Source organism: Nicotiana sylvestris, chromosome 9 (genome assembly GCF_000393655.2).
Source record: "Nicotiana sylvestris chromosome 9, ASM39365v2, whole genome shotgun sequence".
NCBI lineage: Eukaryota > Viridiplantae > Streptophyta > Magnoliopsida > Solanales > Solanaceae > Nicotiana > Nicotiana sylvestris.
In genome coordinates, this window is record NC_091065.1 from 5,011,416 (window position 1) to 5,025,820 (window position 14,405).

The 14,405-nt window shown below is 32.0% G+C and overlaps 1 protein-coding gene across 1 annotated transcript; it reads left to right on the forward strand.

Moving 5' to 3' along the window:
* Positions 1 to 10,935: 10,935 nt before the first annotated feature.
* LOC104238444 (sm-like protein LSM8) lies at positions 10,936 to 13,580 on the forward strand. The gene is made up of 6 exons (XM_009792798.2): positions 10,936 to 11,033; positions 11,844 to 11,937; positions 12,060 to 12,100; positions 12,184 to 12,258; positions 13,092 to 13,144; positions 13,263 to 13,580. The coding sequence occupies exons 2-6, from the start codon at positions 11,901 to 11,903 to the stop codon at positions 13,351 to 13,353; spliced, it is 297 nt and encodes a 98-aa protein (XP_009791100.1). The 5' UTR covers positions 10,936 to 11,033; positions 11,844 to 11,900; the 3' UTR covers positions 13,354 to 13,580.
* The last annotated feature ends 825 nt before the right edge of the window (positions 13,581 to 14,405 follow it).

A 14,405-nucleotide genomic window follows, 5' to 3' on the forward strand; every position in this document is an offset into this window, starting at 1 on the left:
TCCCCATGCTTGGCCTATTGCTCTAATCAAGAGTCATGGGTTCATTTAAGTATTCATTTTAAACTCCCATGCTCTTATGTTTTGTCCCCACTAATACTAGACTAATAGTATTTTTTGTTTAAACAATTGATAGCCCGTTAATCCTGAACATTTAATCAGCCTTTGCCAACCAAAATTACCCAACAGACCCTTGATCATTACTGCCTTGCCCCCCTTTCCATTCTATTGAATCTGCCAGTTATAACCATTTGAGAACTAGTTCGAACCCCCACATCTAACAAACCATAACCTATATAATCAGTCCAACACAACCATTCAACAAAATTAGCCAGTAAGAGTTAAGTCGTTGCCATTTAATACTGCAAAACAAACGACAACATGTGTCGAGTCGACTTTGCGAGTTATAACGTATACTAATTAGTCGCTAATCAACTAGAATCAAAACAGAACAACTGAGTGATTCAGACATTTTTCGAACAAAAATGGAACTTACGAAACTTAATTATTTGACGACGTTACTCAGGTCGACTATACGGACTATTACACGTAACAAACAATCGACAAACAACATAGACTAAACAGGGCACCAAATTATTTCAATATTCGGGATATTTAACATGGAGTTTACGAAACTAGTCGACAATATCAATCGAAGCGAATAGACATCTCATAACATATACTTAATCACTGAAGGAAAAGAAATCGACCAAATAAAAGGGTCTTTGGAGATGGGGGGATTGGCAGAAAATAATCAAAAATCCAGAAACAAATCTACGAACATATGAATAGCACATAGACAGAAGGAAAGAAAAGAAAAATAAACCGGAAGCTTACCTAAAAACGAACCAGGTTTGGCTTTTAGGGTTCTTGAACTCAGATTTAGGGTTCGAAGAGTTCTGCTTATATTTGACCGGAACCAAAGTTGATTAGGGTATGAGGGATGTCAGAGGAGTGACTAGGGTGAATTTGGGACTCATCCGGTGACTGGGTTTAGGCTCGAACCTTCGAATGATTATTCGAGACGTTCCAGGAAGATTCGAGCCAAACCATTACCAGATCGGGGTTGAGGGTGGTCTTGTGTCTTAAGGGTGTTAGTCTGGTGGTCATCGGCGTTGTTGCCGCCAGGTTCAGGTGAAAGGGTAGCTATGCCGGCTGCTAGGGTTCGGGGTATTTTGGGGTCCTTTCTGAGAGAGACGGAGGAACGGGGTGGGGGCTTGGATGGGGGGCGGGGTAAAAGGGTTAGGTTTATATACGGATTAAGGGTTTAGATCCTGGCCGTTGGATCAAGTGAGATCGATGGCCAGGATCTATTCATTCAGGAGGGACGACGTCGTTTGGGTGTGATGGTGGGTGAGACCGGGTAGGGGAATGGATCGGGTCAGATTAACGGGCCTAGGGGAGGGCCTGGATCCGTTGGATCAATGGGGTTGGACGACTCAGATCAAACGCCTTGAAACGGCGTCGTTGTGGTTAAATGAGCGGCCTGATCGGGACCGTTCATTTGAATCACATCAACGGATCAAAACAAGGACGCCGATACGGCGTCGTTTGGGGGCCGTGCTTGGGCAGCCTGGGTTGGGCTGTGTCTGTTTTGGTTTTGGGCCTAATTTTGGTCTCAAATTTGAGCCCAAATCCGGATTTTCCTCCAATTAAAACCCTTTTCTTTTCCTTCTTTTAATTTCTAATTTAACAAAATTCCTAACTAAGTTGTAAAATCAAAAATAAAACTTATACAAATATTGATTATTACATAAACAAACAATTATCACACACATTAACCATTAAAATAAAATAAAATCACTTAATGACAACAAATAGAATTAAAGATGCATATTTTTGTGATTTTTCCTTAAAACCAAATTAAAGTTTAATTAATTCCTAAATGCACAATTCAATCGTTAATGCGCATGTGACACATATTTTTTGTATTCTTAACTATAGCAAGGTGAGCATTTACGGACACAACAATTATTAAAATGTCACGCAGATTCTCAAAATTGTACCCGAAGGTAACCCTTTTTTTTAACTTTTTTTGAATTTTTTGGGAGTAATTCTCATACAGAGCAAAAAATCACGTGTTTACAATACTATGTAAAAAATAGAGGAAAAAAAAATGAACTACATGATAAATCAAAAATAATGAGCATGAGAATCTAGATGTTCTAATATAACTATCTCTAACAATAATAGGAGTCACATGTGAGAGTGGTAAGAAGAAGATTAAAAACTTCGAATATGCATACAACGAAATACACTGACACAATGAAACTAAAAGATTGATACAATAGAATCAAAAACAAAAACAAAAAAAAAAACATTTTAAGTTAAATCTGTAAATACAAAATCATTTATTAATCACTGTCTAAGATCATAAATAAACTTAAAAGGTAGAATTATACCTTTTGCAAAATACTGCTTAAAATTGATGATGAATACGGACTACTGGAATATCTTATAGAAGTATTTGGCTCCGTCTTCTTCTAGAAGGATTTTAATTTGTTCCATCATTGAGTAGTTAAATGATGAGAGAATTTAGCTAAATTTATTTTGTAACAACTAAAATTTCGTTCCTGAAAATAATAATCAAAACAAGAAATATAGCGACAAAAAAAAAAGTATCTGTATTTTAATAATTTACGCTGGTTATAATCTTTGAACAATCTTAAGTTTAAAAGATGTAATCCTCTGATTCTTCTCCTCACGACCGTCAATTCGAGAGCTTCGCTTGTTCTTGAATTGATGGACCACTTAATGTTGGGATTTGACCACGAATGCGGAGCTAGGCTTTGATCACAAACGTGGAGGATGGAAAACTTGCGGCTCACCCCTTGGAGACAACGACTTCTTGCTATGCGGAAGACTTGTGAATCACCACTGTGGAGGAGAGCTTCAATATCTATCCTTTTTCCTGTCCCTTTGGCCTTATGGAAACCCCCTATTTATAGTTGTAGGGGAGGGAACTTGTGATAAACACATATCTTTTTCCTCCAATTTGATTGGCCAACTTGAGTCATCAAACCTATCACTAAAGCTATGTGATAAGCTTGCACATAATTGGTTGAACCATGTCATTGGCGACATTTGATTGGTCCTTACATTTGACTTGGCATGCTACATCACTTATGCGCTTGGCATGAATTTAGTGGCCCTTGATTTGACTTGACGTACCATGTCATTTGACACGTGACATGTATTTTGGGCTTGAAATTGATAAAGCGGGCTAATTTAATTTATAAATTCCAAATTAATTATTTAACTCATTGAATTTAATTCAAATTTTGTATGAATTAGACCCAATAAATTTTATATGTCTACATATTTATAATTACAATTTTATTCAATATGAAATACACTTACGAAGGATAAAAAAGACGAAGGACATTTTGCACGTGATTAAAACACGTACCTCATTTGATTTGGACTTAATTACGAACTTCGTCATTAATCCGTAGCTAAATTGCTTGCCGTTAAATTTTATATCTCTTGTGTATGTGCTTTGCATATGCGTATTTGTCGTCAATAAGTAAAATTGCAGTATACAAGAAGAATAAATTGAAGTAAAGTAGTAGCTGATAGACTTTATCATTGGCGACTTTGTGGTAAATACTCCTATTATTAATTATTTGTATGATAATGTGATATCTCTTTAATTAAACTACTTTTGAATCGTGACATATTTATTTAGACTTATATTTTCGGCACACTTCTTACCAAAATAGCCTATTTGTTTTGTATAAGATTACACTAATTTAATATTTAAGAAAATAGCAAATGGCTTTTTTGTCGATTATGGAATCTTTTAGTGAATCGAAAAAGTTCAATCAACATTTCTAAGGACTTTATCATATTTATTTTTTATATTATTTTGTGCATTGAATTTATAATATGCATTCTGCAAAAAAAAAAAAATATAATTAGAATGGTTTTATTTCTAAACATTTTGTAAAAAATATTGTAATAAACATTATCACCAACGAGTTTGTTGTAAAGACTCCTATTATTAATTATTTGTATGATATTGTTTCGTATCTTCTTAATTAAAGATATTTTGAAACGTAACTCCAAATGACATATTTATGTAGACATTTATTTTCAGCACATTCTTACCAAAATAGCCTATATATTTTTGTATAAGATTATACTTATTTAATATCTACGAAAATAGCAAATGGCTTTGTTGTCGAGGATGGATTTTTTTAGTGAATCGCAAAAAGTTAAATCAACATTTCTAAGCACCTTAGCATTTTTATTTTTTATATTATTTATTTGTTCATTGAATTTATAATATGTATCCCGCAAAAAAGTATAAAATAAGTTAATTAGATTGGTTATATTTCTAAAAGTTTTGTAAACGAATTGTATTGAAGTTTTTCCTAAATATAATTTGCTAATTTGTTTTCTTATAATTACAGATAGTCAAGGACTCCTTCTTATTATTATGAGACAAAAATAGGTTCATATTTCTTTATATTTGTTAGAATAAGTTTATTCTAACCAATCTTTTTTAGGAGACTCATATGTGCAATTTAATTCCATTTGAAAAAATAAATAAGCAATCCGAAATTCTGAATTTTTTTGTAAATAAACAAATAAAATTCGCTTCTTTAATTCAATACTAGTGTTAGAACCCGTGCGATGTGCGAATAATTTGACGGAATATTAATCTTATAAAATTATGATCTAATATATCATATTATTTTAATAAATATTAATTACTATTTTATTATTTAATATAGCATACATAAATATAATAAAATCTATACAAAATCAAAGGATAGAAAGTATTATAGTAATCAACTAATTTGTTTATTCCTTGTTTATTCTTTATTAAATTAGCAAGTACTTAGTAATATACATTTACTAATATAATTTTTTTATTAACTTGTCAATTGGTTTAATATTTTGATACTACTTCTCTTCTAGTAGAACATACGTATATATTTTCTTATTCTGGAAAATATATATTTTTATACTTATGTTGTGCTGTTTAAAATTCTAAATTGTCTAAATTTATCAATAATTTTCTTGAGAGTTATTTATATATTTTTTGTTTATCCACCTCTTTTCGTACACTCATTTCTACTATAATATCTTATTAATTTTCTCATTTATATTTACTGAAAATTTAAATAATATAATTTGTTTACTAAATTATAATTTTGAATTCATCAAAAGTATAAAAATATAAGCCTTTTATTATTTTTATAAAAATGTACTAATATTTTTAGTAATTAATAAAATGTGCTTTATATATAATATATTATCTTATGTATAATATCCTAATAGTTTCTTTATATTTTTATACTTTTCATTATGAAATTATGTGTTCTATTTACTAACTAAATTTTCCTAGATGAAAAATTTAATTAGTATATGTATTTTTACGATATCATTTGATTTGTTTTAGTATTCTTCATTTATGAATATTTTTTTATTATGATTTTAGTTATGTGTATATGTATGACTTTTCTCATAATAATTCTAACTATTTTTATATATATATTTGTTTCTTGGTTATCTAATTGTATTATTCATTACTTAATATTGTTAAATTGACATATGAATTATTAATAAATTACCAATTTAGTATAATAACTACTCCCATATATATATATAAATACACCACTACTACTACTACTACTACTATAGTAGACAAAAATTACTCTCCAATTTGAATTGGTAGTTTTAAATTTTTTTGTTATTTTTGTTTTTTTATTGCAAAATAATTTTAAAACTCCACTTTGAATGAGTAGAATATATTTTTGTATTTTCATTTTTATTGAGAATTATAAGATATCTATATTTATTAATTCAAGTAGTGTAACAAATTATTTAAAATTTAAAATTCAAAAAAAATTATTTAGAAAAGTATTTTATTTTGTCTTAACAATGTCATTTGGCTTTTTGTGGTTAAGACACTTGTCTTAATGTAGTGCTTTTGCTTCTCCTATTCTATATAGATAGACGATTGTAAAATAATTTTAAAACTCCAATTTGATTGAGTAGAACATTTTTTGTGTTTTCCTTTTTTTATTGATAAGTATAAGCTATCTTTATTTATTAATTCAAATAGTGTAACCAATTAATTCAAAATTTAAAATTTTAAAAATAATAATTAAAATAGTAGTTTATTTTGTCTTAACAATACCACTTGGCTTTTTGTGGTTAAGACACTTGTCTTAATGTAGTGCTTTTGCTTCTCCTATTCTATATGGATAGATATTTTAGAGTATTAATGATGTACAATTACCTAAAATTTCTTCCTAAATAGTAGTGTATTTTAGGTAAAATATTAAATTAATAATTTGAGAAAAATAGTAAATGACAATTTTGTCTAACTTTAGTGCACATACATAAATTATTGAAAAAAATAGTAATTGACGTCAAGCAAATTATTTCAGGACCCTTTCTGTAAATTAAATATAACAATTCTGAGTTGCAAATTAGTACATATTACGTTAAGTTCATAATTGTTTAGAGTTCAGCCATTTATGTTTCACAATCTATAAATTTTCTGCAGTTTAAATGTAGTTGCAAACTCAAAAATATGTAAAGGAACACATACGCACAAACAAACATATATTACAAATAACGAAAGAAGCATCGACTTAAGATAATTTTAGTATGTTGAATAATCTATGGAAGTCGCCACGAATTTGATTAATGAACTTGACAATTACTATGTAAAAAATTATAATGAGTTGTCATGGAGATGAACATCTCCTTCTTCTCCTTTATACAAAGAAATTAAATTCTCATATTACCTCGTCATATAAAGAAGGAACTGGAGTTCATTAGAAGTCCATAAAACTCATTCTATTGCACAACATTTTTGTCTCGATGGAATTAATAATTTTAAAATACTAGGGTTTTATAGTTCAAATAAAGAGAAACCACATCATAAAAGTAAGGAGAACAAAAGCAAGAACTTTAGCGTAGATTTTATGCGGAATTCTAAATTGAAAGTCAAATATTGTTGGATATTAATTCATGAAAATATACTACAAAGAATAAAGCAAAAATAAAAAGCTAAACCTAAATCAAATCAAAACAAAATATCAAACAAATTGGACTATCATAAGTTTTCGTAGAACTATGTAGGCACCTACGTATATATTTTCAGTTCGCCAATTCTCCAAATTTACTTGGAGATATGCTTCTATAGTGACTTCTTCAAGTCTCCATATTTGGAAAGAAACCAAAGAGAATAAAGACTTTCTTTTAATAAATCTATGCGTAATTATTAAGTGAAATACTATAAAAATAATTAAATAATAATTTGAAGGAAAATAGTAAATGACAATTTTATCTATTGCGGTTTCTTTTAATGAAGGGTAAAAAGTTCAATCAACATCGCTAAGCGTTTTCGTGTTTTTAATATAGTATAAATATAGATATATGTATGTATAGGGTGAGGTTAAAGAAGTAAGTGCTAAGAGTGAAAAGGAAGGAGTGATACAAAAAAGAGAGAGAGAATGGGAAATAATTTTGAATCATAAAACAAGACATAGTTTAAATTTGCTAGATATGAAGCACAATGTTAAGAACAAGAAGAAGAGAGGGAGTATCGAGTAGGATTTACCATATATTAGAAACTCACTCAGAATTACCGAGAATTTATGCCAATCAATATTTCAGGCTACAATATAGAAAAATTTGCTCAAAGTTTGAGTGTAATCTAGAAAAATTTAAATCAATATAGATACAGGATTGTACTCTATAATAAGTTTATCAATATATTTTATTTATATAGAAAACAACTTTATTTAGTACGAAAGTTATTATCATATACTCTAAGAAGAATATAATTTTAGTACTAAAATTATATTTAGAGTACTAATAATTTGGACCTGGTATTTATTATCTAGACTTTATTTTAGTATTTATTTTAGAATTTATTTTGTATATATATTTGATGACCGTAATATTTGTACTAACTTGCACGCACTTCAACTAATTTTACGAGTATGAGATAGTGTTGCACAATGAGCCAAAAGGAAAGTTCCTATATTTCTTCACATAACAGATTAACCGGAGATTAGGGGTGTTCACGGTTCGCTTTGATCGGTTTTTGATTAAAACCAAAACCAAACCAATTTAATTGGTTTTTAAAGTTTTAAAACCAAAACGAAACCAAATTAAATACAAACCATCGGTTTGGTTGTTATTGGTTTGGTTCAGTTTGGTTCGGTTTTTCGGTTCTTAGTAAGCTAATAATAAGTCGATAATAGTGAAACAACACTATACAATAATCTGAAAATAATTTGCTAAATTTATGCTTTTTTATATATTTCTTTCGGAACTGAAAGTTTATTTACCACTTTATATGAAAAGAATGAACAAAAAAACGAACTAAAAGTTTGCTTTCTCAAGTTTTAGCCACTGTAGTCCTGCAATTTGAGTTTGCTTTCTTTACTCTTATGGTAGGATTTTTTTTTAAACTCTTCTGTTAGGCAAAAGTACGTGCGAAGGGTTAGAGAATTAAAGTCTCTTAAGGAAAAGAAAATTGGCTGATTCCTATTGTTTTGGGCTTAGGCAATCTTTTAAGATATAAGTAGGATAAATCAAAATTCAAAATAACAATTAAATTGCATAAAATATTTAAAATTATTTAGAAAAAGATATTATATTGTATATGAATAATTATTAAATTTTGTATATAATTAATCGGATTGGTTCGGTTTATTTTTTTAATTTTTTTATAATAGAACCAAAACCAAACCAAATATTATCGGTTTTTAAAATTTAAAACCAAAACCAATCCAAATAAAAAAAATATCGGTTTACTTAATTGGTTTGGTTTGGTTTTCGGTTTGGATCGATTTTCCGTCAAACAGTGAACAGCCCTACCGGAGATAGAGAAATCAATTGTCAACAAAAAAGAGCACCGCAATATACAATTAGAGTGCAATAATTAGAAGTCATATACCACCAAAGGATATGGTGCAGTGGATGAAACTGTTTTCCTCTTAATCAGAGGTCTCTGGGTCGAGCCTTGGGTATAGAAAAATCCTTGGTAGGAAGCGCTTCCCCCCAAATGGAGCTCTACGCGGCGCGAATCCGAATATAGTCGAGCTCCAATGCAAGTAAGTGACATTGGGTGGGAAACTAAAAAAAATAAAAAATAGAAGCCCTATTACACCTAAGCCTAACTTCAATTCACCAAATCAAGATTCGACGTTGTAGTCATTATGAACTCGCTCAACATCGATCATAAAATCAAATTAACTCATTACTTGAAAGTTAAAACTTTTCAAATTTGTCATAACCCAAACCCATGACACATATTATTCGTTTTAAGCGCTGAACTTTTGCATCTATATCCAGTTTTAGAGTCACAATTGAACTTATATCCACTTTACAAAAAAAACTTTACAAGCCTATCCACTCTACAATCAACTTCAGACTTATCGGGCCTGAATTTAAAAATAAATTAGTCTAGTTTCGATGCACTTAAGATCAAATAAGTTTGAAGTGCAACCAATAGTTTTGCATTTAAGGCCAGTAAGTTTGAAGTGAAAAATTGCACTTCAGATGCACTTAGGGGCAAAAGGTCTGAAGTGCCACACATGTTTCCCTACACTTAAGGCCAATAAGTCTGAAGCGAAAAATTGCACTTCAGATGACTTAAGTCCAAAAGGTCTGAAGTGCAACCAACGTTTTCATGCACTTAAGGCCAAATAGGCCTGAAGTGCAAATTGCCCAGAAACAGAAATTGGTTCTTCGAATTTTAACAATCCAATATACGATTTAGTACCTAAATCTATTCCAAATAAGCTCAAATTCGAAATATAACATCCAAATATCATCAAGAACAAACCCCAATCATCAATACGTCAAAACAATAATAAATCTAACAAACACATTTTACAATTAAGAGAAAAAAAAACCCTAAGCAATAGAAAAAAAAACACAACAACAGCTCACTACTGTAAAACATCATAAACTACCTTAAAATATATTCACAAACACCATATAAAATCACTATTACTCGAAGAAGAAGAAGAAGAGAAGGAGGAGGAGGAAGAAGAAGAAGAAGAAGAAAGATTTGTTTAAACAGTGGGTATAAGTTTTAAAAAATAAAAAAGTGGGTACATGTTAAATGGGGGCAACCAAATAGGGTGCCTGTAAGTTTTTAGGGTTTGCCCCACCATCATATTGAAGGAGATTCAATCTTATACCATATTTGTCAAGATTCAAGCCTATGGCACGTAAGCCCGCTTTGGGCCTAGGCCCGCACATATTTGTCTTTCGAGTTACGCTACATCGAGCCCCAAAAGTATGCATATCATGTGAACTTATTCATCCCTTCTAAAGCTTTTTACTTTTCTGTCTCATTTTGATGTGTGATTCGCCTAAACCCTAAGGTGACATATACGCCCCTTCGCATAAGTGGATTAATCAAGCGCAGATGGATAAACAAATCACCTCATCGACAAAAAGAACTCAATTTATTAAATCATTCATTACTCAAGCAATTTCAAATTTTTCTTCTGTTTTTCCACCGGTTAGTACTAATGAAAGTGGTTTAAATTTAAATACTTCCTCCGGTCCAAAATACGTAATTTTTTAGTTATTTTCACACGTATTAAGAAATCTACCTTTTAACATTAATTAGCAATAAAATTGACCATATTAACACATACTCCAACACTATTTACTTCAAGAGCAATGTAAGAAAAAAATAATTAATTCATTCTTGAAATCTAAAAAAATCACTTATTTTGGACCACAAAAAAGGCCAAAAAATAACTTATTTTGGACCGGAGGGAGTAGTTATTAAATAGTGGCTTAGGTTTAAATAGCAGCCCCAAAAGTGGCTATGATGCACTTGGCCCAATTTAAATCGAAAGATTTTAGCCCAGGCCCATATTCATTTTAGTGGGCTGGATAAACTAGAATCAGATCGATCCAAATTCGACCCGCTACTACCTTGCCCACCATTTCTGCTATATATGCCCTAAACACTAAACTTGTGCTCCTCTGTCGTCTTCTCTGCAGCGAACTTCTCGACGTTTTCCGCGAATCGAATTGTATGTTTCTATTTTCTTTTTTTTATATATATAATTATACATTTTACATCATCTCCACCGCACTTTCAGATCTTGTAATGACAGTTGAAATCACAAAAGAATAGTAGTTTGTAACATGCATTCTTGATTTGTATCTCAGCAGGGTTTAGATATGGCTTTTACAGAGTGCAGTTTAGCCTTCATCTTTCATTTTAAAGTGTTGGGTTATTGTCTAATTGAAGCTGGGGAAAAAACTATCTAAATTGAAATGATAATTAGCAAAAAGAGAAGCAAAGGAGATTGAGATATCTGATGATACAAAAGAGTTTGGGAACTTTTGTTTGTTTTTGGGTGCATTTTGTCATGAGAATGAAGGTTAATATTCTATGATACACAAAAAGTGAGCTTACATGCCTCTTTGATTGATTTGTTCAGTGAGTCATATCATGCCAGCCGACTGGCTAAGCTAGCGATTGGCCATAGATTCCCAAATTTGTTTCGAAAAATCTGATTTGGCTGAAGTTTGGTTTGAAGATGAAAATGTGTTTGGGCATGCGTTTTCAAAACATATTTTCCAAATTTATTCTGGAAAAAATGTATATTATTAGTGTTTGTAAATATTGGGATTTGGAATTTTGCCAAAATATAGGCAAAATTTATGGCCAAACATGTGTTTGCCAAATAAAATCCAAATTTATTTTGGCAAAATCTATGGCCAAACGAGTCCTAAATGCCTAGCCCCAAGTTTCTTAGACTGCTAATTATTTGGTACACAGCACTTCGATGGCCACCTTCTTATCATTAGCGTTTTTTGCTTTGTGACTTTTGTAGGTTTAAGCATCAGTCTACTGTAAGATCTGACAAGTAAATTGCTTCTGATTTGGCAACATGGCTAGTGGACCTGGGCTTGAGTCTCTTGTCGATCGTATGTATTCTCTTATTACTTCTATTTGTTTTCTTTACGAAATTAACACATATTTTTGTCCAGAAATTAGCCCGTATTTTAATAGAATAACACTCTTTGTTTTCTTTCTTTTGGTGTTCCAGAAACCATCTCAGTTATTACAAACGATGGGCGAAATATAGTGGTGAGTTGTATTCATTTCCCTGTTTTTGTAAATCTTAGAGAGAAGACTCTGTTATTTTGCTGACCAGTTGGTTCTTTGTCCAGGGAGTTTTGAGAGGATTTGACCAGGCTACAAATTTGATTCTAGATGAATCTCATGAGAGGGTGTATTCAACAAAGGTCTTTGTTAAACCCATTTAGATTTCAATAATCTCTAAACATCTCATGGCATAGTGATTCCTTATTAGAGCAACCATGAAAAGTGTTATCCAATATATATTTATTCTGCTAATTACTGCTTGCAGTTGGTGCAGGGTGTCCACTAGAATTTGTTTAATTGTTATATGTCAATTCCAGCATTGCTGCTACAGGTGGTACCTTCAGCGGTGAATTATAAGCTAGAGTTCCTAGCACTATACTGTATCTAAGTTTGAATTTGTCTCATGGAATGTGCCTACAAAGTACAAACCGAACATGCTTTCTAGACATGACCGTTGGCAAAACAGAGGGGGCTAGACCATCTTGTAGTTTACAACAACAATAACATACCCAGTATATTTCCACAAGTGGGGCCTGGGGAGGGTAGTTTGTATGCAATCCTTACCCCTACCTTGTGAAGGTAGAGATGCCTGTAGTTTACTGGAATGAATTTATCTGTTCACTGCTATTTTGAGTAAACTCCTTTATGGTTAGGAGACTAATGAATCTGCTATTTTGCTTAATTAGAAAATTGGGTTGGATATCATAATATGTTCCTCTGCTGTAGTCGAATCAACCCCCCCCCCCCCCACCACACACACACAATTTTTTTTATACGCAACTTGGATGTACCTGCTATCAGCCCCATAGAGGTGAAACATAGATGCTCAGATTGGAACAGTGTTTGTTGTTGGATGTCCATATTTTTACTTTGATTCTGTTTTTTCTGAAGTATCCCTTTTGCCTTCTTTCTCGTTCATACAGTTGTTAATTCGTTAATCCTCGATATACTGAGTGCTACTTTTTATATGCAGGAAGGTGTACAGCAGCTCGTCTTAGGTCTTTATATCATAAGAGGGGACAACATGTACGTATTTTGTTTGCTTCCCCGTCATATACTAAAAAAATGGACATGTGTTGCTTATAGTGATTAGCAAACAATGAGAATGTATTCCTTATGAGGTTCTTTTCCTTCATTGTTGCAGAAGTGTTGTTGGGGAATTGGATGAAGAGTTAGACGCAAACTTGGATATGTCGAAACTTAGAGCACATCCATTAAAGCCAGTTGTTCACTGATTTTCATCTTGGCATGAGTTTGTAATGTTGGAATGGAATGGATCAAACGTCGGTTACCAAGGAACTTTTGGTACAGTTTGTAGAATTAAATTCGGATGTGTTATGTGCCTCTGAACAAATCCTTCTAGTCTGTGATTCGCCACTGTATGCCTTTGGTTATGCTCTAGTTTTGTGTAAGTTACATTTGGTACATAGTCTTCCAGTTATGCTCTACTTTTGTCCCAAAACTGAGTCTGGTGGCTAGATCAAATGTGATGGTTGATTCTCACAAGCCAAAACATGGGCTTTCATTGAAATATATATTCTTCCTAAGTGACAAGTCCAAGAAAAAGAAAAAAGTGTAACTCCCCACCTCCCTTCCTCCTCCAGTTAAAATGTAATAGGGGTTGAGGAGGGATCAGAGTGGGGCTACACACAAAGGGAAACAGGCAAATAGGCTGATTTTGAGAGTCGCTATACAATATCATTTTCCCTTTCTTTTTGGTGTTTTAGGCCATACATGCGTTAGATTGGCCAGAATTTGCTCCAGTTGAGCGACTTGGAAAGAGATTGGGGGAGGGAGGTAAATAGCGGTCTACAGAGGTACGGTGAGGTGAGTGCAACACTTACGTTTAACAGTTTGGTGCGTTAAACTCCTGCTATGCATAAAGTTTAGAAGGAAAAAAAAAATTCAGTGCGTACATGTCTAGAAAGAACTCCTTCCATAACTTTGACTGTGACCTCTTACTTGGCCAGACAGCATTTTAACCGTTTCATCAAGAATTATTAACTTGGATGGATGAAGAACTTTTGGATGATAAGGCGCACACTTTAGTGCCTTATCTATTTTGAGAGGCAACCTAAAATTGAACTTCTCCGAGCTTCAGGGCTTAAGGGCGTCTCAAATGAGAAACAATATTGGGAGGGGATCCTTCCTGTTATAAACAGTACATTTCTATCCTATTTTATGTTTTGTTATTTTTTTTCTTTTTTTAAATTCCTTCCCAAGTTAGGAGGATTTGTACTGTTTTCACACTTCCCTCCAGCGTGACTCGAATCCAAGACCTAACGGT